The following is a 23,761-nucleotide window of genomic DNA, read 5'->3' as shown; positions in this document are numbered from 1 at the left end:
CAGATGAAACTGAAAAACCAGATGCTGGCAAAGATCTGGAATGCACCTATGGGGAGACAAAAATTACAGACTTTGAGAATCTGAGTGGTGGGAACAACAAATTCCCAATCGAAAATTACAGACTCTGAGGTGCCGACTGATCCAAAGACAAGCAAGGGATTGACGCCTGTGAAATTTGTGAACCTACCTATTTTTTCCTCATTTCATCTTCATACCTTTACCCACAATTTTTCTTATCATGAAATATAATCCTCACTAATCGATTTCAGAGAACTGTGTTTCTTATCCTGCCTCCATCTTCGTATTAGTGGACCTCATCATATTCTACATGAAACCATTTCTTAATATTATCTTTTTATATATGTTACACTTTTAATATTTTATTGTACCACTATATTTACCAAGTACAAGAGTAGTACAAACGAGTACCATATTACTACATTTAATATAGTGTAAATAACAATTATTGCAGAACTTCACTTTAAACAGTTTTCATAGATGGTGGGAAATGGTCCAACTTTAAGGTGGAGTTGTACGGAAACGGGTGGTCCAAAACATTCACTTTTGGTCTCACAGGATGCAGAACTTATTCCTCTATAAATTTTATAGAGACCACTTTATTGATAGATGGGTAACTTTAAATGATATTACCAAAAAGCAGAAGTTAAAATGAAATTTTTTTCATAAATATGAAAATTTGTCCAACTTTGATGAGCACTAGTCTGGGAACAGGTATCCAAAAAATGCAAAATTCAGTGTCTACAGCTTTTAACAGGACCACATTAACAATACCTGAGCCCTTCACGAGACATAACACTAAAAATTTCACTTAAGCACGACTCTGCTGGGATGGGGGACAGTCATATTGGGCCACAAATGAAGCCATTAAAACAATATAATCTTTTGTAGTAATTATTTTCAATTCATCTACTTTTTTGCTTTAACGTTAGTGTAGCAATCTATCCTTTTCTATCTCATAACTTGCTGACAGCACTTCTACCAGTACGGTTTCCCCTTATTCTTACCTTATAGAGATAATAATGTCTCTCATTCTAAAATATGTTTGGGTTACTTACTGTTTGTGCCATACGTATAATCACTTAAGCGATTTGAAATATTCTTAAGATTTTGTTACAACTTCAACTGTTGGGAGATATTCCCAAGACTTCATATCTCTCTCTCTCTCTCTCTCTCTCTCTCTCTCTCTCTCTCTCTCTGTGTGTGTGTGTGTGTGTGTGTGTGTGTGTGTGTGTGTGTGTGTAAAAGGGGGGGGGGGGGGGGCGGGGGGGCAACATGCGCACAACCATGTGTGGCGGTGGTGGGGCACACTTGCTCCTTTGCTTCATACTCCATTCCTTTATCCCACCCCTATATCACTTCTGCCTTCTTTCCAAGCTTATTGTCAGTCCATGCTCAGTCTGCTGTTTTCTGCCACTTTCACCCTTACACTGCTTTTGTATGTAAAGATGTTCAGTTAGTAAACAGCATTACATGTATAAAAATACTCAGTACAGAAAAGAAACAGCTTTTTTATAAATTCATGAGGTATGTTCTTAAAGTACTGAAAAAGTTATATTTCCCTTGAAGGTTAAGTCTTTAAAAGACAAGATTTTATCACTACTCACTTTTCGCCCAAAGTTTTATTGTTCGAAGGGCCAAACGGAAGCTCTCAATATTTGGAACCAACCTAAGGATTTCATCAGTCACTCGGCAGCCATTCAAACTTCTCACACATTTTTGATCAAGATTTTTTAAAAGACAGTCATCTCTCAAGTCCTGTAACAATTGACACAGATAGAATTATAAACACACAAACATATAATATACACATCCAACACATCTACTTTGCAGATGAGTGAATATAGTAATTAGCATCTAAACTGGAAGGCTTAAAGGCCCCTTAAACTGCAAGATTTAAAGAGTGTCAGCCACTGTGAATTATTGTAGTTTGGTAAATTAAAAGTCAGATACTAATTCTACCATACAATATTCACATTCAAACAAACATAACTGCACTTCTGTTAGTGCCTAATTGGTCAACTGTTCAGTCTATATTTACCCTATACCCATACTTTGGAATATACTACTATTTGGAGGACAGTACATAATGTATCATATAATTATTTTTCTCCCTTCTTGTAACATTCACAAACAAAAGCACAAATAATGATTGTCAGTAACCATTCGTAGAAACCCAAATTTCTCCAATTTTATTCTCATGATCATTATGCAGTAATGTAAATTTGAGGAAGTAATGCTTCTTGGAAAGTTAGCTCTCGGAAGTTTGAGAGTATGACTCTCCACAATGACTTTCTTTTAAAGTGCGTTATTGTATTTAGTTAAACACTGTTGTCACGCTCTACCCCCTCCCCTCCCCGATCTCGTCAAAGCAACTTAATAATGGTCCCCTACCAACAAACAACACCCTCTTAATTTCACTGAAGCTCTGCATTCGCAGAATCTTCTTTAAATAACTAAACAATTGTGAGAGTATTTTTGTTGTGCCTGTATGCGACTCAGCATCTCCGCTATATGGTGAGTGGCAACTTTCCTTATCATAATATTGAAAACAAGAGAACTATGTTTTACTAAGGCAAACAATTAATAGCACTATGTTTGATCAGTTAACTCTTATACCTTTTAAAAGGATTCTTTATAACATATACATACATACTGCACAAGCTACTGCACAGAGCAATTAGCATTTCTTTGGAAGCTAACTGTAATACGCTATGCAGACCACCAAAACGGCTGAAGTTTTAGTTTTTGACTTCTATATTGATCACAGAAGTCACACACACAAAAAATCTGGGTCACTGTAATAAAAGTATACCACAGAGTGACTGCTTAGGAATGTTCCTTCATTAGCTCAGTGCATAGGTCACTTCCAGATGCCTCATCAGCTATGTGATAGAGAGGCTGAAACCTACCCATACTGTAACACACAATGTTTGACCACTGCAACTAAAAATGGTCCTTGACACACACACACACACACACACACACACACACACACACACACACACACACACACACACACACACAGAGCTCTTAGGGATAAAGGAACCAGAATGGTCAATGGGTTAAATCTAAATCTAAGATGTATCCTGGACAGAGCCCACTACTTCACAAAAGAATAGTTTAATGTAAAACTAAGGAAAAAAATATGTTACCTTTGATACTTACATCTCATTAAGAAAATGGTAAAAAGCTTTTACTGAAAAGGCTATTTTCAAATGGGGTATAGTTGTGAATTAAAACGCTCACTTTAAATTACAACAAAACTTTGAATGAATTATCCTAATGATAACAAAATGAGATAGGATACCAAATAATTCATATTCAATCACATAATAAAATTATTATTTTATGCACCAAGTATTCTTACAGATGCCAACAGTTCCCACTGGCACAGTCTCAAACATTTAATGACACTCTGATAAGACTAAATTAATACTGAATACTGAACCAAACTATAACTTAAAATACCAACACACACAGATGCAGTACAACAAGAAACCTTATCTTTTATTAATCACAACAGAAAACAAGACACTGCTTCACTATTTTAAACAATAAAATGTAAAATGGAATGCAAGATTAACCCTGGAAATGTTGTCTGCACTACCCGACAAAGCTAACTGATGATCTGGCAAGGCTGGCAAGCACATTTGTGCTTAAGAAATGAAAACAGGAAAGGGACTTAGTAATAGCATACACTGCAGTGTTCTCACAGGCGGAGCACTGTCACACACTACACATCTGAACGCCAACCCCCTACGTAATTAAACACAGAAGGCACTTTTGTTTGACAATACTCCTCGGACTCTATCATTTTGCCAGTATTTACCCACAATATAATCTGTATGAATCCACATTTTGTCTAAATAAACCATAGGCTATTAAAATTCGTGCACTTGACTTTTGTTATAAAAATTGAATGTATTCTGTGTTTTTCAAAGAATCCAATCTCATTCACATATAATATCTTATTTATTCTGGGCCCTTTTATAAACAAACAGCACAGAACAATTTTTCTCAAAAGGGGAGAACACAGGCTTAATTGTGATATACAGAGAAACCCCAATTTTACACTTTTCAAGGAGCTTTAAAAAATAGTGTAAAATGCAAGAAAATATAAAACATAGGAAATAACTTTTTAAGCAGTAAAATTGCATATGGGTAGTTTATGTGTCATATGTGTACATAACAGGCATCATAATACGTATCAGGGACTTGTTTATTATGAAATAAAGGTTATCTGGACTTTGTACTCTGTTTAGCCACAGGTGTAAATGGAACTGGTAACTGTTTGGGAAGTAGAAACATTTGACATAATCGGTGTTTTCTGGAAAGCCAGCAACTGTGTCGTTCATTATTTAAATAATGAAACATGGCACCAATATTTTGTGCTATGTTTGCATATGAGTTGTTCTGTGTTTCTTGAGCTGTAGTAATCCTTTTGAGGTTTTAAGGTACTGTGCCTCACAATGAAACACACGAAATATGCATTTGAGGTGTCATGATGACCATGAATTTGTGCATGTGTAGCGTAGACAGTTCGAAAATGGTTGTGACTGATCATGATACCTCAACTGGAACAAACCTAGTTACTCCCATCACCCACCACGCCGAGGAGAGCTTGGCAGCGGCAAGATATAAAGCACAAATTGTTCTGATTTTTCCCCAAATCAGATCTGTTGAGTAGAGTACCCTGCTGTCAAGAAACTTAACCATGTAACAATTCTAAACACTACTTGAAGGCCAAAGTTATGCCAGTGTAATTTTATACCACATCATTTTTTTCTCCATGAACACTGTCCCATACAGCATAAATTGTGAGAAAATTAGAAGTATGTAAACGTAAAATTAGATGCAAATTAACACTGTGAACATAAGAAATTTGATGGGAGCTATAAAAATTGTCATAAACAGCAGAAAGACATTAATTCCGGGAACATAAAAACAAGGTCATACAGTAGTTTAATATGCCAGCACTCTCACACTAAAGCCATTCACCCTGTGGATCTTAGTACAGAACACACCATACTTGAAAAACAGAAGGGACGATTTTGCTTACCAAGCATTAAAATTGCACCTTTTTTTCTGCATTGCTGAGACAGCCAACTGTATATGGTGTCAGACCACATATGTAAGGTCTTGGTTTTGATGCTAGCTGTGTGAGAATTTTGTTTTTGTGGGCATCAAAATACACTGGCATATATGAGCTAAATTAAGTAAGAAGATTACTGAATTTAGGTTAGATGCTGGTTTATTGCTACAAAATTACCTGCCGGTCTTGCTGAACGTAAGTGTTTTTAATTAAAATAACACATCCCTATTTTAAAAATATAGAAAAATCTTGTAACAGCTGAAATCTTTCTATATGTGTCACTTGAGGTTTTTTGCCAATTTCTAAAATATAATAATAATAATATTGTAATACAGACGGAATAATCATTGTATACAATGTCATAAATAATAAATTAGTTACTGACATGGACAAGATGAACAAAAATCCAGTAATGTTTACTTATTTCATACACCTAATTCCTTACAGGATGAAGTCATAGATTAATATCAACATCAACAATAGTTATTAAGCTATCAGTAAGGCTTACCATTGTATCAGGAATTTCTTTTAAAGCCAGTCTTGCAAATAACATATCTATTTCTATACCATCAAAATTCATTTTTATAACAGGAACAAATGCTTCTTCAACAGCCTGTGAAGGAGACAGAGAGAACAAATAAGTAAGCAGCTTGACATTTAACATTTGTATAAACTTTTTTATTTTAAATGTGATGAGATCTCAAACATTAACATGCACTGACTGATGCCTCAGTGAATAGAAAAAATGATACAGAGTATGTACTTGCAGTTTCAAGGTCGCAATAGCTTCAGGAAAAAAATAACAAACACTATATGGGTGCACACGTTAGAAGGCAGCTGCGTTATATTTTCTGAGCAGAGAGAGAGAGAGAGAGAGAGAGAGAGAGAGAGAGAGAGAGACAGAATACTTTGTGGTGTCACCAGTGTGCTCTTTGTCTCTTCCCCACACCTCATACTACAGCCATTGCAGCCCTAATAACTGGTAACGCAGAGATAGGCGCCATACAACGCCACTGTTTCTTTTCGTGACTCTCCCTAGTGATATTTATGCACTTGGAAAACTATATCTGTTGCTTCTTGATGTAAAACTTATCATGTTTGCTTTATGTCACCCACAATGAGCACTGTAGTGGGTAAGTGACCTTACCGTACCTAAAATGACATTAAAATCAATGCTAAATGTTCTACTCACACCCTGAGGCGTGCACTACAGACACAGCTGAATGATGCTACTTCCTGAAGCATCAAACAGTACACTGCTTCTTGTCACTGCACCTTGCCCTACCACCCTTCTTCTTATGTGCACACCACTTTAATGATAGATTCAACTCAGATCCAGACAGTTACTGCATTAGATTTAGTCATTCATCATGTTCCATAGATCTCAACAAGAACCTATACGAATGTGGAATGAATTAAGCTATACATTAAGAAAAGAACAAGAAATTGTACACACAAGCAATCACTATACTGTTTATGCTTTTAACAGCTACATATAATCCATTAAATTAGAAAGAAAGTGGCTACTTTGAAAAAGGTGTTTCCTCCTCGTTTATACCAAAAAACCATTTATCTGCTGTTTGTGGTTTACTATACAATGGTATTTCTCAACGAATATAATTACCCACACCTGCAAACAAGCAGTCCTATTTACAGTACATTACTACTAACTTGTCAGGTTGCTTTACAGTGAATATTGCTATCTGCCATGAAGCTAATATGAAGATGACAATTCTGTAAATATTTTTGTCCCCTCTCATAATGTTCAAAGCTGTACTCACATTGAGTAGACCAAAATATAAAGTCTTCAGGAATATTAAGATTTATATTCACTTTTCACTGTTCTAAATGGCCTTTGGCACAAGTTTCCTCTCCAATATTCATTTTGTTCCAATTTCAATAATGAAACAAGTGTTCTAGCATTATGATTTGATCTGAATTCATTTTTCAACCCTCTATATAAATTACAACAACACTAAACAGCTTTTGGACTTTTTGGAACTGTGCGACTTGGCTTTACAGATTAAGGCTGGGGACTGCCAAATGGAAACTTAGGATGGTACGAAACACATCTGTGAGAGGGCCAGCAAGAGTGGTGATGGTGGTAGTTGTAACAAAAGAGGTTGATGTGGTAAAGGTGCCATGCTGCTCCAACTCCCCACCCCCTCCCTGTATCCATATATGCTCCTTACTAGGAACCGGAAAAATCTTGGCGCATTTTTATTAAACATGAAGTAGCTTTAAATTCTGCCTCAATATGCAAAAATACCTGATATATACTATTTTATAGCAAATTGAATCCAGCTGAAGTATGTTATCAGAGATAGTTGAAAACAGCTATATTTTCTACATATAAATATGCAACCAATTTTCAGTTACTGGCATTGTACATCATCTAGCCAAGTCCAATTTGGAAAGGTAATGCGCGTCAGAACCGGTCTGTGTAATAAAAAGTACATAAACATTAACAACTTTGATGGTATGGTGCCATGGCAATTGTGGGGGGTTCAATGGTTTATTTAAGACGGAAGCCGCACAATGCAACATAGTACTCAGCTGTGGGATCTAGCATTTTATAACAAAGAAAGACATATTTTTGTTTGTTACTTAAGTTCAAAAGTTGGTATAATACAGATACTTTAGCATGGCAAATTAGGTGGCTGAAGTTCTGATCCATGGTAGGGTCACATACCACTATAGGTTCGGCCTACGCTATGTCATGAACAATACTCCGCCAACCCCAACAAGCAATTGCACAGTAGCTGTTTCTGAATGCTTTTTGTTGAGCTTTGCTCATTGTTTTCTTTTCTTATTTTGAAATGAATGAAGCGACTAATCTTTGTCCACCACGTTATAACACCAAAGGAGATCAGTTATACCTATGTCAGTACAGCTTTCACAGAATATGGGTGTAGGTTGCTACCCTGCAAGAGGGAGGTGGGGCTTGTTTCCCTGCACTGCTCCCTTCCCCTCTAGTGGTCAAAATTCTTGTTTGTTTATGCTCACAGCTGTTTGCCACTATAGGAGTACAGTGTCTGCACTCTACACTTTAGCGCCTGAGAAACAAAATCCGACATGATGTTTTTCAACAGAGCTGAATTTAAAATAGAGTTACTAAGTGCCTTGTCAGTTCTACCTGTGGCAATGTCAAGCATGGATTGCACAGAAATAAATGCCAACAAAAAGTCTAACTTAATATTCTGCAGATTTTGTAATTGTCAAATTGGGCAGAAAAAGCAAATAATTTCCAGAAACACCTTAAATCAGAGACACAGTCAATTCTCTTGCAGAAAAATGCTACTCTTTTCAATAGAATGATCATTTGCTGAAAGCTTAAATACAGCCAAACGAAGAAAACAAAGTCATTTCAGAAAAAAAGCTCTTGAAATTCTTGCAAAACCAAACATTCTCATCGAAAGTTCCCAATCTGCATATTATTATTATTATTATTATTATTATTTTTTTAAGTAGTCAATTTCAAAGAACAACGGCTTTGTCTGTCTTCACTCTTATAGTGTGACAACCTTTTTAGTGTGTGTGTGTGTGTGTGTGTGTGTGTGTGTGTGTGTGTCCAACGATTTTTTTAAATAAAAGAGTTGTGACAAAAATAGATGCACATTTTCCAAAAATAGAAGCAATATTTTCCAAAAATAGAAGCAATATTTTCCGGTCCCTACCCCCTACCCCTTACTTACTCCTGCCACACTAAAAGTTATTGAAAGGCCACCTCATATTTACATGAATACCTTGAAATAGTTAGTCTATATCTGCAATCTAGAAAACTTGGAATTAATGTTCCCTTACATACTGCCTTATTTTCCACATGTCTATCTTAAAACAATTATCCCCGTTTGCACAGAGTCTCGTGACTCATTACTGAAAAAAATTTTAATGGTATCCAATGTCTCTTATTTAGCACTTTTGACCACATTTTCTATGGCTCTCTCTTCCTTTGTTTTCCCTATCTAATATGGTCAGACACAGCTCCTCATTCTACCTTGTTTTACTCGTGTAGCCTCTGGATATTTTCCATAACCCCTTGGTGTTAATTGCAGCAAGGTCATTTGAATCTCCCTAGCATTGTCCTACTTCTTCATCTTTACTTTCAGCTCACTGTGATGTCAGTTTCATGGGCAGAGGCAACATTGTAACTAGAGCTGCTGAATAGTAGCCTGTATATAATATGTTAGTGGTTTCTAGACTTTAACTCTTTATTTTACTTCCAGTCTTTTAGATCCCTTCCCTCTATCGATTATACCTTGTTACGCTACATTACAAAAACTGGGAAACAATAACAACAACATTTTGCAAATCATGGTTCTAGTTCAGTATGTCCACAGAACAGTTGCCAGCACACTGTGTGTGAGGTGAAAAGGGGTGTACTCTCCATGAAGTAGTGATTGTTAATACCAAAGAAGAAGAGCTGCAGCTATATAACATATACATACACATTGCATTATATATCCCTGCAACAATGAAAACAAATTTGTTCTATACTTACTCTGAGATCTGTGACTTCCTTTTGTTGCTTTAAGAGTTCAAAAAATGAAGTGAAATAATCGGAACGTTCGATGTGTCTTGGTGCAACACAAAGAGCATCAATATCAGCTCCTTTGTGATGTACACCTAGTCTATACGATCCGAATGTATATATTTTACCGCCCACTTGCTCTGCTACATTCAGAGGCATATTCCTTTTCACACTAGCCTCACAAATCCATTCCTTCACAAGAGAATTAAGTTTACTAAGAATTTCCATCCTAGAAAATAAAAACACAGAAATCAGTGACAACACTAAGACAAATAGTGTATAACAGAGCAATGTGCTACCTGGAATAACATAAAAAAGTGACAGCACAAACAAAACTAATTTATCATAAGTCATCTCTGAACTTTTACTGTTACACTCGTAAATACGCTCCAAAATTTATTCTGGTAAATGCAGAACTTCTATGTAAGACACTGTTTCTAGATGGATGTAAGCCCAAGGATATATATTCTAAAAACAACATTACTTTTAATTTTTTTTTTTAATATGGACCTGTCTGAAGCACAGATTTGTTGGCAAAAGATAAAAATTTGCACAATTATTTATTTACTGTCTGAAAGCAGTTGTGTATTAAGCATTCCATGAACCCTGTTGACATGAACAGTGCAATGTTATAAACAGAGAACTCTACACTTTACATCTTTTTATGCACGTTCTCAAAACACTGGAGTACTGTCGCGAGGTCAGTGCTACTAATCAATGTTAAACAAAAATTTCCATGCATATAGGTGATACATCAAAGCAAAAACAGTCACTTGTAGTTCACACTACTTTAAGATTCTCATGAAACTTGCTGCAAGAAATTTCTTGGATATCATTTAACTACAAGCCACCAACCAAACGGCCTTCACAGCATATGGCAAACTTTCAATATATGTCCTAGCATAAAAATCTCTTTATATATAAACCACTCAACAGTTTACACAGTATTGATAACAGAATCATTTTCACTGTTTCGGTATTCTGTATAGCGTTTTTATTATTGGTGACGCAGACTTTTATTGGATGGGTTGAAGAATGTGGAACAAAAAATTAAAATACAGTGAAATACTTTACTGAATGAAAATATGCCATTATAGTGTACTGAAAACAGCCTCCTCCATCACTCGATTAAAAAAAATGCGGTTGTTGAATCTGAGGAAAATAAAATTGGCAACTACAGCAGCTGGCATAGTCATCAACCAAAAAATCAACAGAGAAATTATTCAAGCTGTTCCTTGGTACAATGATAGCATGTGAAGGAGCGTGCATCCAAAACTACTCAAGCTTTGGCTAGCAATAAGCTACAACACAGATGAGTGATCAGTTTGTCTGTTCATAAGATAATTAGATTACAGTATGCACTATTCAGATACCACTATTAAGTACAATATAAAATTCCACAAAGCAATTCAGTTCCTTTCTGAGGTTACAATCGACACACGGGTAACACCATACAACTACTGTAAAACCATTAATTTTTATACCCACAAAAAACAGACAATAAAAGAAAAATATATTTAAAAACTACAGGGAATGTAAGAAAATACTTTGAAATTCAGAAAAAAAATAAAATGACATATCTCATTTGCTAAAGGGTTTATACGCAAAATAATGACACTGGAACTCTGTAAATCAAATTATTTACACTATAAAATGAACAAATGTGTGCATACCACTAGTCTTAAGAGGGACATTACTGGGGTGGGGGGGTGGGGGGGGGGGGAGGGGAAACCCTAGCCTGAATTAATTAAAACAATAAACAAAGTGTCATACACCTCTTTCACAACCACCTATGAAAATGTTTTGTTAAGTAGCTGTAAAGAAGTTGTTTTTTAAATAAAGTGCACAACAGTTCACCACATGGGTAACATCTTCAGGAGACGATAGCGAAACAACAACAACAAATATTTAAATTGATAACATTAAAAATACTAGCACTTACAGCAGTACAACCTTCCACCAGTGGATTGAAGCACCTGTCTTCAGGATTGATACATATGCAAAACATTATTCTTAAATAAAATAATACAAGAATTCCTATTAACATTGGCAAAAACCAAGAATGTTTTAAATATACTATCAAACAGTGCACCGCGACTGGTACTACAAAGCCATAACTCTACAACACATACCCAAAATAGTTACAATTCTGTAAATATGGTATCTTGGGACAATGGAGTATGTATCTCTAATAGCTGGATTACACTAGAGTGAACTGATTATCATTGAATGAACATCATTGAAAACAACTTCCTGTTGGTGTAAGCAAGAGAAGCAAGATCAAATGGCCCCTCTCTCTCTCTCTCTCTCTCTCTCTCTCTCTCTCTCTCTCTCTATATATATATATATATATATATATATATATGGTTTTGCATCTGTAGGTGTTAGTTTTGCGTTCTGTCAGTTGTCAGTATTTTTTGCAGATCATCAAAAGATGTTCACATTTGCCAAATTGCAAACAGAAGAGAGCACTTGCTTTCACCATCAGCTACTTCTCTGCATTTTTAAATATGCAGTAATCCAATAGTCATGCTTGTTTATGTTAGCAATAAAGAGGTCTTGGCAGCAATTAAAAATATCAGATGTGGAAGTGCTTGTGGGAGCCAAGAGGTTTTCAACATAAAATAAAAAATAATGATTGGCATGAAATTACCAAAGTCATCAATTTTTCTCCTGAGGAGATGAGGAAGAAGATTAACTTCACTTCCATCCTTTGTACAGAAAGGAATGTAGTACCTACACTGTGTAGCTATGTACCTACATCGTCATTAACAGTACAAATACCACTATATTGTACGATGAACAGGTACATTCATACTGAACTGTTGCAGCTGTGAAAGTTAAGGATGACACAGCTCAGAAGGAACTTGGAGTGCAAGGACCATAAAAATCATTCATATACAGCAATGGAAATTGGGGTTATGTTATAACTGCTACCTTCTTTGGGTCCACAAGCACAACCACAAAAGAGCTGTTTCAAACTATTGTTTCAAGCAGATCATATTTTATCAGAAGTATTACGAAATTGTCTAAAACACACAGCCTGTTACTAAAGAAATAGGGTTGGACCTCAAATCCGAAAAATAAAATGGTAATTGGTCAAAATAAAGATGAGACTGTGCCTGTGAACAGGTAACAATTTCTAATACCAAACGAAATTTTCACAAAGAGCTGCTAATGATAGCCAACTGATAGCTGGAGAGCATACTTTCAGCAATTTGACCAGTACGAATAAAGGCATGGCACATCGAGGACAAATGCATATGAAGTGTGAAACAGTAACTGACAATAAACGAGGAAAGAGGGTAAATTTCTGAAGCTTCCTAGCAAACAATTTATCTTTTTACGATGAGGAAGACAAGATGATATAAAGCGGGATGAGTCATTTATATTAACAGCATCCACTAGAAATTTGAAGAAGCAAGCAGGAGGGGAGACTATTCCTACTGGAATTTCTTTAGAAGTGAAGGTGTGTGTGTGTGTGTGTGTGTGTGTGTGTGTGTGTGTGTGTAGGTGGGAGGTGGCTGTGTAAGTGGTGTACTTTAGCTTGTTAAAAGATTCTTCTTTTTTGTATGCCTTTCAAGGAATCAATACTTCTACTACTAGGTATGCTGTCTTCTTTACTCCTAAATTATATGAACACTGCTTCGGCCAAGCTACAAGTGAAAATATCAACACAGTCCATACAAATCAGAAACCATATCAGGATAATCAGCCTGTATGTGATGAAAATACGAGATTCAGGACAATGGACATTTAAGTAGCAAACTGAAAACATAATACAGTAAACCCCAACTCCCACGAGAACAATGTTATTTTTCCCTGCTTTTAATGAACCATACTTTAGAAAAAGTCTGTTTTTAAGGAATAAACATGAAACACTTTGCAAACTGAAATCTATTTTCTACGTAATACCTAATATGTTCAAGTGAGTTTCTGGTTTCTTTCCATTTCACACAGGTGGTATTTTTTTGTCCGGTGACACAGTAAATGGTCGCCGATTCAACCACTCTACACAAACCTAGATAATTGTCAATAACTCCACTTTGCTTCTAGCAATACTGACAGACATGTTGAAAGAATCAGAAATGTATTTCCACGCAACTTAAGTTCACGTGATCTGATGTCAGTCTCTCCGAGTCCAGGGAGCATGAAAAGTGTAGTAGTTTGTTTACTGAAGTGTCAAAGTTTTCAATTTTACTTTTGTGGAGTTATGGCCTGCAAACACAGAATGCACACACTTCAGAATAAGATGACGATCACCCAGAATTCTAATGACTAATCCTAACATACAGCTTTCAGGCATGGAAAACACACACAATTTAATGCCATCTACCCATGCAGCACATTCAAAAATGAGGAAGCGTTCTTAAATGCTGAAGATAACAATTTCTTTGGACCCAAAACAGAAGAAAATTCATATGTCTACATTCAATGATGTGGACAATATTCTTCTAAAGTTGTTTCAAGTACTGAGAAGTCAAAGTCTTCCTACAAGTGGAAACATACTGCAAGAGAAGATTCGTGAAACTGCTCTGAAGTTCGACCTTGGAAATTTCAGTGCACCGAATGACAGGCTGAATCATTTTAAAGAACACCGTAACCTGTCATTTCAAAGTGTATTTGGAGAGTATAGCGGAAGTAGGATTTTTTATGAATAGGAAATTAGGGCACAGTGAAGCTACTGTGAACAGTTCAGCGACAATATTGTTATCAGATTTGACAGCAAACCAATGCAGACAATGACAGTTAAGATATGCACGCCAATGTCACAAGCAGTTGATGAAGATACAGAGAAAATATACGAGAATATTGAACACATAATTCAGTATATACAGGGTGATGAAAATCTAATGATTGTGGGAGAATGGAAAGTGGTTGTAAGGAAAAGAACAGAATAAAGAGTTGAGGTGAGTTGTTTTGGGGGAGGAGACCAGACAGCAAGGTCACTGGTCTCATCGGATTAGGAAAGGAAGTCGGATGTGCCCTTTCGAAGGAACCATCCCGGCATTTGCCTGGAGTGATTTAGGGGAATCACGGAAAACCTAAATCAGGATGGCCGGACACAGGATTGAACCGTCATCCTCCCAAATTCGAGTCCAGTGTGCTAGCCATTGCGCCACCTCGCTCGGTAAGTTAAGGGAGACTAATGGCTTGACAGGAGACACAAGTGAGGAGTGAGACAGTTCTGCAACAAATTTCAGATGGTAATAGTGAATATTCTGTTCACGAATCATATGAGGAGGAGGTATACTTGGAAAAGACCCAGAGACATGGGAAGATCCCATCCCCTTTGTGGACGAAGATTCCGAAATCACATATTGGATTGAAAGCCTACCAAAGAGAAAATATACACTCAGACCACAATTTAATAGTGATGAGTAATAGGCTGAAGTTAAAGGGAATTGTCTGGAAGAATCCGTGTGGAAGAATGTGGGATACTGAAGCACCAAGGAATGATGAGAAGCATCTGAAGTTCACTACGGATTTGGATACTGTGATAAGGAACATCGGAGTAGGCAGATCAGCTGAAGAGGAGTGGACACATCTAAAAAGGGCAATCACAGATGTTGGACAGACAAATACGAGTACAAGGAAGGTAACTGCGAAGAAATCAGGGGGAACAGAAGAAATATATCAACTGATCGACAAAAGCAGCAAGTACAAAAAGGTTCAGTGAAAGACAGGAACAACAATACAAATTACTTATGAATGAAATGAATGGTAAGTGAATGCTGCACGGAAAGTGTGAAGAAATTGAAAAAGAAATTATCATCAGGAGGACTGACTCAGCATAAAGAAAAGTCAAGATAACCTTCAGTGAAATTAAAACCATGGATGTTAATATTACAAGTGGAATGGGAATACCACTGTTAACACTTAGGCAACCGAGGCTGAGTATAGGTCGGGCCAGAGAACTGCTTTTAAACAACCACATTCAAGTACAGTTCGGACGGCTCGTAGATGCCACTCACAGCCTATTAGCTTTCTGGAAGTAGGCTGGCTACTGTGGCAGTGCTGCGTGGAACGCCTGCCTATATGTCACTTGACTGCTGCACCCCTGTGTGTTCTGGTTTTAGAACTACGTCAAAACGCGCATAGCAGCTTCCATGACACACTGTGCCACTGTGCATTGGTGTAGTCCTGAATTTCAAACATTCTAGTTACTGTTTGGTGTTTCTTGTTAATTTTTCTCTCAAATATGTCACATTTTCTGAGTGAGAAAGAAATTTTAGAAGCCTTAGAGGAAGAATTGGATGAGTCTGGTTCTGAGTGGGAAATGTCTGAATGTGAAGAGAATGAAGAGGATTCAGATACAGGTAAGGAGATGTCTAGTGCAGTTTTTCTTCAGTGTTATTATTACAACTTATATTGCTCGAATTGCTTCAGTTAGCAGAAAATTTATTCCTGTTCATCTTATCTATCTTGCAGAGGAATCTGATGAGCCTGCATCTGTGCAGGTGCTGTTTAGTGAACAAAGTACATCATCTGCAACACAGGCGTCAGCTCCAACACAGCTGTCTGTACCACCAACAAAGAGACAACGAATTTTGTGGAAAAAACCCACTGATGCTGAATTAGGCTGGAAATTTGCTGATGATCAGCAAATCATTTGTAGAGAAAAGTGGAGTAATGGCAGCTGTTCATAAGAATTCCACTCCTCTCGGAGTGTTTTTGATCTTTTCCCCTGATTCCATAATGAAACACACAAAATCCGAAACAAACAGCTACGAAATGTCTGTTTATGACAAACTCAAAACACCTTCTAGGATAAAGCCTCACAGTTTTTGTAATTCATGGGTTGGAGTAAAGCTGCACGAAATGTATGTTTTTTGGCATATTTATACATGTGTCTTGTGAAAAAAACAAAACTGATTACTGGTCTACCAACAATTTTATTTCAACCTCTTTCCCTGGTTCTGTTATGGCTAGAAACAGATTCAAGGCAATATTATCAAACCTGCATTTGAATGACAATGCAACTTACATTCTGAAAAGTCAACCTCAGCATGACCCCATGCATAAAGTCAGGCCAATCCTCGATCATTTCTTATTAGAATCATAAAAATCATTTTACCCATCAGAAAACATCACTATTGACGAAGGCATGAGTGGTTTTCATGAAGAGTGGTATTTCGGGTGTACATAAAAAATTAACCTGACAAGTATGGAATCAAGATGTTTATTGTGTGCGATTCCAAAACTGGTTAAGTTCTTAGATTGGAGGTATATGCTGGGAAAGGAACACAAGACAACTCCATAACACCATTATTTGAGAGGTTGCTAGCAGATTGCCTGGGAAAAGGCCACACTGTTTACATGGACAAATTTTATACTTCACCAACAATATTCGATTTTCTGTGGCAACATAAAAATGAAAGCAGAAGGTACATGCGTGACTTACCGAAAGGAACTACCAAACGAAATTGTTTCCAAAAAACTGAAAAGGTATGAGTCTGTGTCAATGAGGAGGAATAATCCACTTTGTTTGAAGTGGAAAGACACAAGAGATGTACAATGCCTGTCCACTGTGCACAAAATGATCAGCTCTGACACGTCTGATCATACAAAGGAAGGTATCAAAGTAAAATCAAAATCAGGTGCCATTCATGATTATAATATTTACAAAAATGGGGGTCGAAAGGAGTGATGAAATGATTTCTTACTATGCATTTAGGAGGAAACAGATGAAGCAGTGGAAGAAGTTTTTCTTCCACTCGCTTATACTGGCTGCAACAAATGCATTTGTCTTATATCGGGAAACCAGGACTCCTGCTCAAAGGAAGAGCTGCCATTTTTCCACTTTTCTACGACAAACTGGTGAAGGACTGATTCACAAAGGTACAAATTTGGCACTAGACAATGTTCCTAGTGAAATTTACAGCAACAGACTTCCAGGACGACACTTTGCAGAAAAAATTTCGGCCAATGAGGAGTAGTGTCCAACTAGGGTTTGTAAAGTTAGCTCTGAGAAACCAAAAAAATCTAGTGGTAAAGCAGGTAGGAAGGAAACCAGCTGGTGGTGTCCAGAATGCAATGTACCACTCTGCATGCCAAAATGCTTCAAAATCAGCCACACTGAAGCTAATTACCTGCAAATTTACACAAAACTAAAAAATGCATTTTTTGTGAAACCGAAATCATACATTTTATGTTTATTGTTATTAATTTTGTCATCAAGCAATATAATTAAAATAAACCTTAAAGACTGTTCTTTCATAATATGTTTTCTGTTTCAAGATATCTTATATAGAAACAGGCCAGTGACATTTCAAAAATCACTAAAAGTGGCCACTCCTCTGGACCAAGAGTGTGTGTAAGCTGCCAGTCCTCAGAGTGTTAAATGTCAAGGAGAGAGTGGATAGGTGGAAAGAGTGCACTGAAGGCCTCTATGAGGTGGAGAACTTGTTCGATGACATGACAGAAGAAGAAATTAGAGTTGATATGGAAGACATAGGGGATTGAGTAGTAGAGGCAGAATTTAACAGAGTGCTGGAAGACTTGAGACGAAATAAGCCAGAAGGAATCCATAACATTCCAACGGAATTTCAATAATCACTGGGGGGAAGTGGTAACCAAATGACTATTCAAGTTGGTGTGTAGAACCTACGAGACTGGCGATATACCATCGGACTTTCGGAAAAATATCATCCACACAATTCTGAAGATATCTGGGGTAGATAAGTGCGAGAACTATTGCCGATCGGCTTAACAGTTCATGCATCCAAGCTGCTGATAAGAATAATATATAGAAGATCCAAAACAAAATTTTAGCTTGTGTTAGATGACTATTAGTTTGGATTTTGGAAAGGTAAAGCACCAGAGAAACAGTTCTGATGATGCACTCGATAATGGAAGAAAGACTGAAGAAAAATCAAGACACGTTCATTGGATATGTTGACTAGAAAAAGTCTCTGACAATGTAAAATGGTGCACAATGTATGAAACTCTAAGAAAAATACGAGTAAGCTACGGGGAAAGCTGGGTTATGGTGTGATAAAAAACCAAAAGATTTTTTTTTTTTTAATTTTGGGGGCATTATACATCTATTTTCAAATTTTTATTTTTATCTTTTTGGTAGCCACGTTACTGATGTGTGTTTGCATTTTCAGGTGTTTTGAATATTTAGTTTATTGTTAACAGCTGAAAAGGTTTTACCTATTTTCGAGTGCTTGGAGAATTTGTACTTTCGAAAAGGATAAATCAAAGATTCTGTATTAAATTTTCCCAAAAATATGGAATAATGTGCAGTGCTGCATTTGAAATGTTGACTGTAGCTTTTGGCAAATCTGCTAGGAGTAAGACAGGAGTTTACAAGTGGTATAAACATTTCGAACAGAATCGAGAAGATGCTGAAGACGACTGTCCCGGACACCCTAGCAAGTCATTACTGACGAAAATGTGGAAGAAATAAGGGAAATGGTTCTGGAAAATAGCCAAATCATCCATCAAAAAAGAGGTGGTTGTTGATGCCGGCATATCCTCTGGTCCACACCAAACAATTTTTCCTGCACATCTGTGCATGAAACATGTAGCAGCAAAGTTTGTTCCGAAACTGTTGAATTTCAACCAACAACATGTCACTCAAGAATTGATGAATGAAGTCGACAGCAAACCGAAACTTCTAAAGAAGGTTATAACAGGTGACGAAACATGGGTATATGGGTATGACATCAAAACCAATCCTCAATCGTCCCAGTGGAAACTCCCTGAAGAGCCAAACCAAAAAAATTGACAACTCTGACAGCACGTGAAGGTTCTTCTCATTGTTTCCTTTTATTATAACGGGATAGTGCATGGTGAGTTCCTGCCTTATGGCCATACAGTCAATAAGGAATACTGCCTGGAAGTTATTTGTGTGAAGCAATCCAAAGAAAATGACGAGAACTGTGACACAACCACTCGGGGAAACGGCATCACAATAATGCTCTGCTCACACCTCAATGCTTGTTCATGATTATTAGATAAACAACAAAACTGTTACATTGCTTCAGCCACCGTATATGCCGGATGTGGCCCCCTGCAACTCCTTCCTATTCCCGCGGCTGAGGAGAATCATGAAAGGATGTAATTTTAACACCATAAATGACATAAAAACAGAATTGCTGAAGGAACTGAATACTATACCAAAAGTGAGCTCCAGAAGTGCTTCCAAGATTACAGAATGTGCCGGCACAAGTATATTAGACTTGAGGGGGATTATTTTGAAGGGGACAAAGCTCATGATAATGATGAATAAATAAAATACTGTTTAAAAAAACAAAAATTCCTATTATCCTCTGATCATCTCTCATACATATAAGAACCAAGAGGGAACAATAAGACTGGGAGATCAAGAACATAGGGTTCAAAATAAAAAGGGTGTAAGACACGGATGCAGTCTTTCACTCCCTACTGAGTAGTTTATATATCAAAGAAACAATCACAGAAATAAAAGTAAGGTTCAAGTGTGGGATTAAAATTCAGGGTGAAAGGATATCAATGACAAGATCTGCTGATGGCATGGTTTTTCTCAGTTAAAGTAAAGAAAAATTACAGGATCTGTGGAATGGAATGAGTGATTTCAAAACACAGACTGGCAATAAACTGGAAAAAGACAAAAGTAATGAGAAGTCGCAGAAATGAGAAAAGCGAGAAGCTTAACATCAAAATTGATAATCAGAAAGTACATGAAGTTAAGGAATTCTGCTACCTTGGAAGCAAAATAACCCAGGATGGAAGGAGCAAGGAGAACATAAAAAGTGACTATGAAGTCACAAGAAAGCCACTGGTACCAAACAGATGCCTTGAAGAAGAAATTTCTGAGAATGTACATTTGGAGCCGGCATTATAATGGTAGTGAATCTTGGACAGAGGGAAATCTGTGACAAGGCCATCAAAGTGTCCAAGACGTGGTGCTACAGAAGAAAGTTGAAAATTAACTGGAAGGAAGGAAGATTGGGTTTATTGTCCCACTGACACCAGGATCACTACAGACGGAGTACAAGCTCGGATTGTGTCAAGGATGGGTAAGGAAATTGGCCATGTCCTCTCAAAGGAACCATCCCGGCATTTGCTTTGAGTGATTTAGGGAAATCACGGAATTCCTAAATTTGGATGGCCAGACATGGGTTTCAACCGTCACCCTCTCGAATGCGAGTCCAATATGCTAACTACTGCACCACCTCGCTCAGTGGAAAATTAAGTGGACTGGTAAGGTAAGGAATGAGGAGGTTCTTCACAGAATTAGCACAGAAAGGAAAGACACTGACAAGAAAGCAGTATACGATGATACAGCACTGTTAAGGCATCAGGGAATAACCTCAATGGTACTATGGGAAGCTGTAAGGGGTAAAAACTATAGGGGAAGACAGATACTGGAATACATCCAATGAATAATTGAGGATGCAGGGTGCAAGTGCTACTCTGGAATGAAGAGGTTATCACAGGAAAGGAATCTGTGGCAGACAGCATCAAACCAATAAAGGACTGACAAGTTATAAAAAAGTGAGGCTCCAGTTATAGAAAGTGTAAACTATTGGATACAGATTACACTGACATGATTAAATATGGGATTATGAGTCCACATACATTTTTAACCTTGAAGATACTGACATCTTCTATAGTTTACTTCTTGCAAAATCATATTCCGTTAACCCTTTTTGCTGCTGTGGGTGTGAGTACACATCCTGCTACACCATTTAAAAGGTGTTGTGGACGTGTATAGGCATGACACTTGGATTTTCCTGCAGTGCTATGGGCATCTGAATGTATTCAGAGCTGCTGACCTCTCACCGCTGCGGAAGAGTTACTTCCATATCTTGGTGAACAAAAAAGTTTCGAGTATTTATCATAGAACTTATGTGCCTTATTGCACGCTATCATTTGCAAAAAACTTCTTTTTGACATCTTGAATCATTTATAAGATATGAAGATTGTTATGGCCACCATTCGCGGTGTGCAACAATGTAAAAGGGCACATCATGTGCGAATGACCTGCTTATATAACACCCAATAACTTGAGAATGAAACGAGGTCCTTAATTTTAAATAAAATTTTGATATCTTATCTACATGTCACTCACTGCGATGTATGAGCTAAAATCAACCAAGGTTTATGTCATGTGTTTTTACCTCTGCAAACTCTTTAAAGTTTCATGTAGTGTTTTACCTGAAGCAGCACAGTAAGTATGAAAGGATAATGAAAAGAAATTCAGTTCTTCATCAAGTGAAGAGATCAGCCTGAAAGATGTGTAAATATTTTTTGAAAAATCAGATCATGAGCACTTCATATCTGTCCATACTGACCCTATGACTCATCTTAGAAGATAGACTAAAGCAAACCTATGTTTCTAGCATTTGTAGCGTTTCTGAAGAACAGAAATTTGTTAACATCGAGTATAGATTTAAGTGTCAGGAAGTCCTTTCTGAAAGTATTTGTATGGAGTGTTGCCATGTATGGAACTGAAACGTGGACGATAAATAGTTTAGACAAGAATAGAAGCTTTCGAAATGTGGTGCTACAGAAGAGTGCTGAAAATTAGATGCATGGATCACGTAACTAATGAGGAGGTAATGAACAGAATTGGGGAGAAGAGGAATTTGCGGCACAACTTGACTAGAAGAAGGGATCAGTTGGTAGGACATGTTGTGAGGCATCGAGGAATCTCCAATTTAGTAATGGAGGGACATGGGTAAAAATCGTAGAGGGAGGCCAAGAGATGAATACACTATGCAGATTCAAAGGCTCTAGGTTGCAGTGGTTACTTGGAGTTGAAGAATCCTGCACAGGATAGATTAGCATGGAGAGCTGCATCAAACAAGTCTTTGGACTGACCACCACCACCACCACCACCACCACCAAAACAATAGCAACAACATCGGTCAGAATGTCATCTCTCAGCACAGGTACCACATTTGATGAGCAGTACAATCATAACAAAAGCCACCTCAGCACAGAATCCAAAGAGTACAGCTGTAGCAGCAAAAGGGTTAAGGGAGAAAAATGCCATGGAGATAAAAATATGTAAAGAAAAGATGGCAATGCTACTGCATGTAAATAGAGATTGAAGTAAGAAGTTGCCTCCCCCATTAATTCCCAAGTGTTTCCAAAACATGAAAACACTTCTTCATACTTATGAGTACAATGGCAGTCACCACAGATGCCAGAAATGTTTAAAATTTTTTGTGTGTTTTGATGCCAAGATGGACGCCAGATATGTTTATTGCAGCCTGGAATTCTGTAAAACAATAGTCTGTGTTAAACTATTTCACTACGGTACATCAATTGAAGAAAACATTGTCTTTGAAGAAGAATGGAGTACCAAAACTGTTATTTCTGAAAGTGCAACCTTCTGGGACACTGTTTGTTGTGACTTTCATACTGAAGATTGATGCAAATTAAATTCTTATGAAGAAACACAGGTAGGAGCTGGTGGTGGCAGCAATGATGATGGAGGAGGAGGAGGAGGAGGAGGAGGGCATTGCATCATGTTTCACTGCCACAGTGCAAGTAATTGATACTGTCAGAAATTTTCTCTTTTAATTTAGATGTATCAACTCTAACTTATATCAACCAGCTGGAGCAACACCTTCTTTCATGCTGGAAGAACAAGACAAGACATCTTGATTAAAATAATAATAATAATAATAATAAACAAATAAATAAAATGTGCTGTTCTGTGAAAAGTGAAATAATTATATATTTACTGCATTTAAATTTTCAGCAAAGAATATTGGTAATTATATAAATAAATAGCTGTTACATCATCTTAATATGTTTGAATTATGATTCTGGGTCACTCCCTTCATTTACACTGGCAAAACCATCCATTTAAGAAAACTGCCATCTAAGGAAAAAAATATTTAGGTACACGGAGTTCGTTAAGAAGGGGTTTTACTGAACTGAGATAAAATAAAACACAAAATCTGAGAATCAAAATTTGTCATAAGTCACTCTCTGCATATGCCCAACTCTGAAATACTAAGTGAAAGAATCTACTATTATGTGTGCTGACTTATTTTATACAAAGGAATGCACTGTGACATCTCCAATAACACCCTATGTCACAATTTGATTGCTAAAATTATTCTATTACAAAGGTTTGTTAAGCTAGAATCTCTTAAATGCAGTTCATA

General features: G+C 37.0%; 1 protein-coding gene across 5 annotated transcripts in view; it reads right to left on the bottom strand.

Annotated features, from left to right (window-relative positions):
* Positions 1-23,761, bottom strand: part of LOC124797847 (poly(A) polymerase type 3) — a 196,748-nt gene that overhangs the window by 143,102 nt on the left and 29,885 nt on the right. For all 5 annotated transcript variants that reach the window (XM_047260903.1, XM_047260905.1, XM_047260902.1 and 2 more), the window contains 3 exons: positions 9,615-9,873; positions 5,622-5,726; positions 1,626-1,776 (listed from right to left, as the gene is read on the bottom strand). In XM_047260903.1, the coding sequence (XP_047116859.1) occupies positions 1,626-1,776; positions 5,622-5,726; positions 9,615-9,873 (515 nt within the window). The remainder of the gene's footprint in view (positions 1-1,625; positions 1,777-5,621; positions 5,727-9,614; positions 9,874-23,761) is intronic.

Source organism: Schistocerca piceifrons, chromosome 5, assembly GCF_021461385.2.
Source record: "Schistocerca piceifrons isolate TAMUIC-IGC-003096 chromosome 5, iqSchPice1.1, whole genome shotgun sequence".
In the NCBI taxonomy this organism is placed as follows: Eukaryota; Metazoa; Arthropoda; class Insecta; order Orthoptera; family Acrididae; genus Schistocerca; species Schistocerca piceifrons.
Note: the sequence above shows the minus strand (reverse complement) of the source record. Positions and strands in the feature narration are given on the sequence as shown.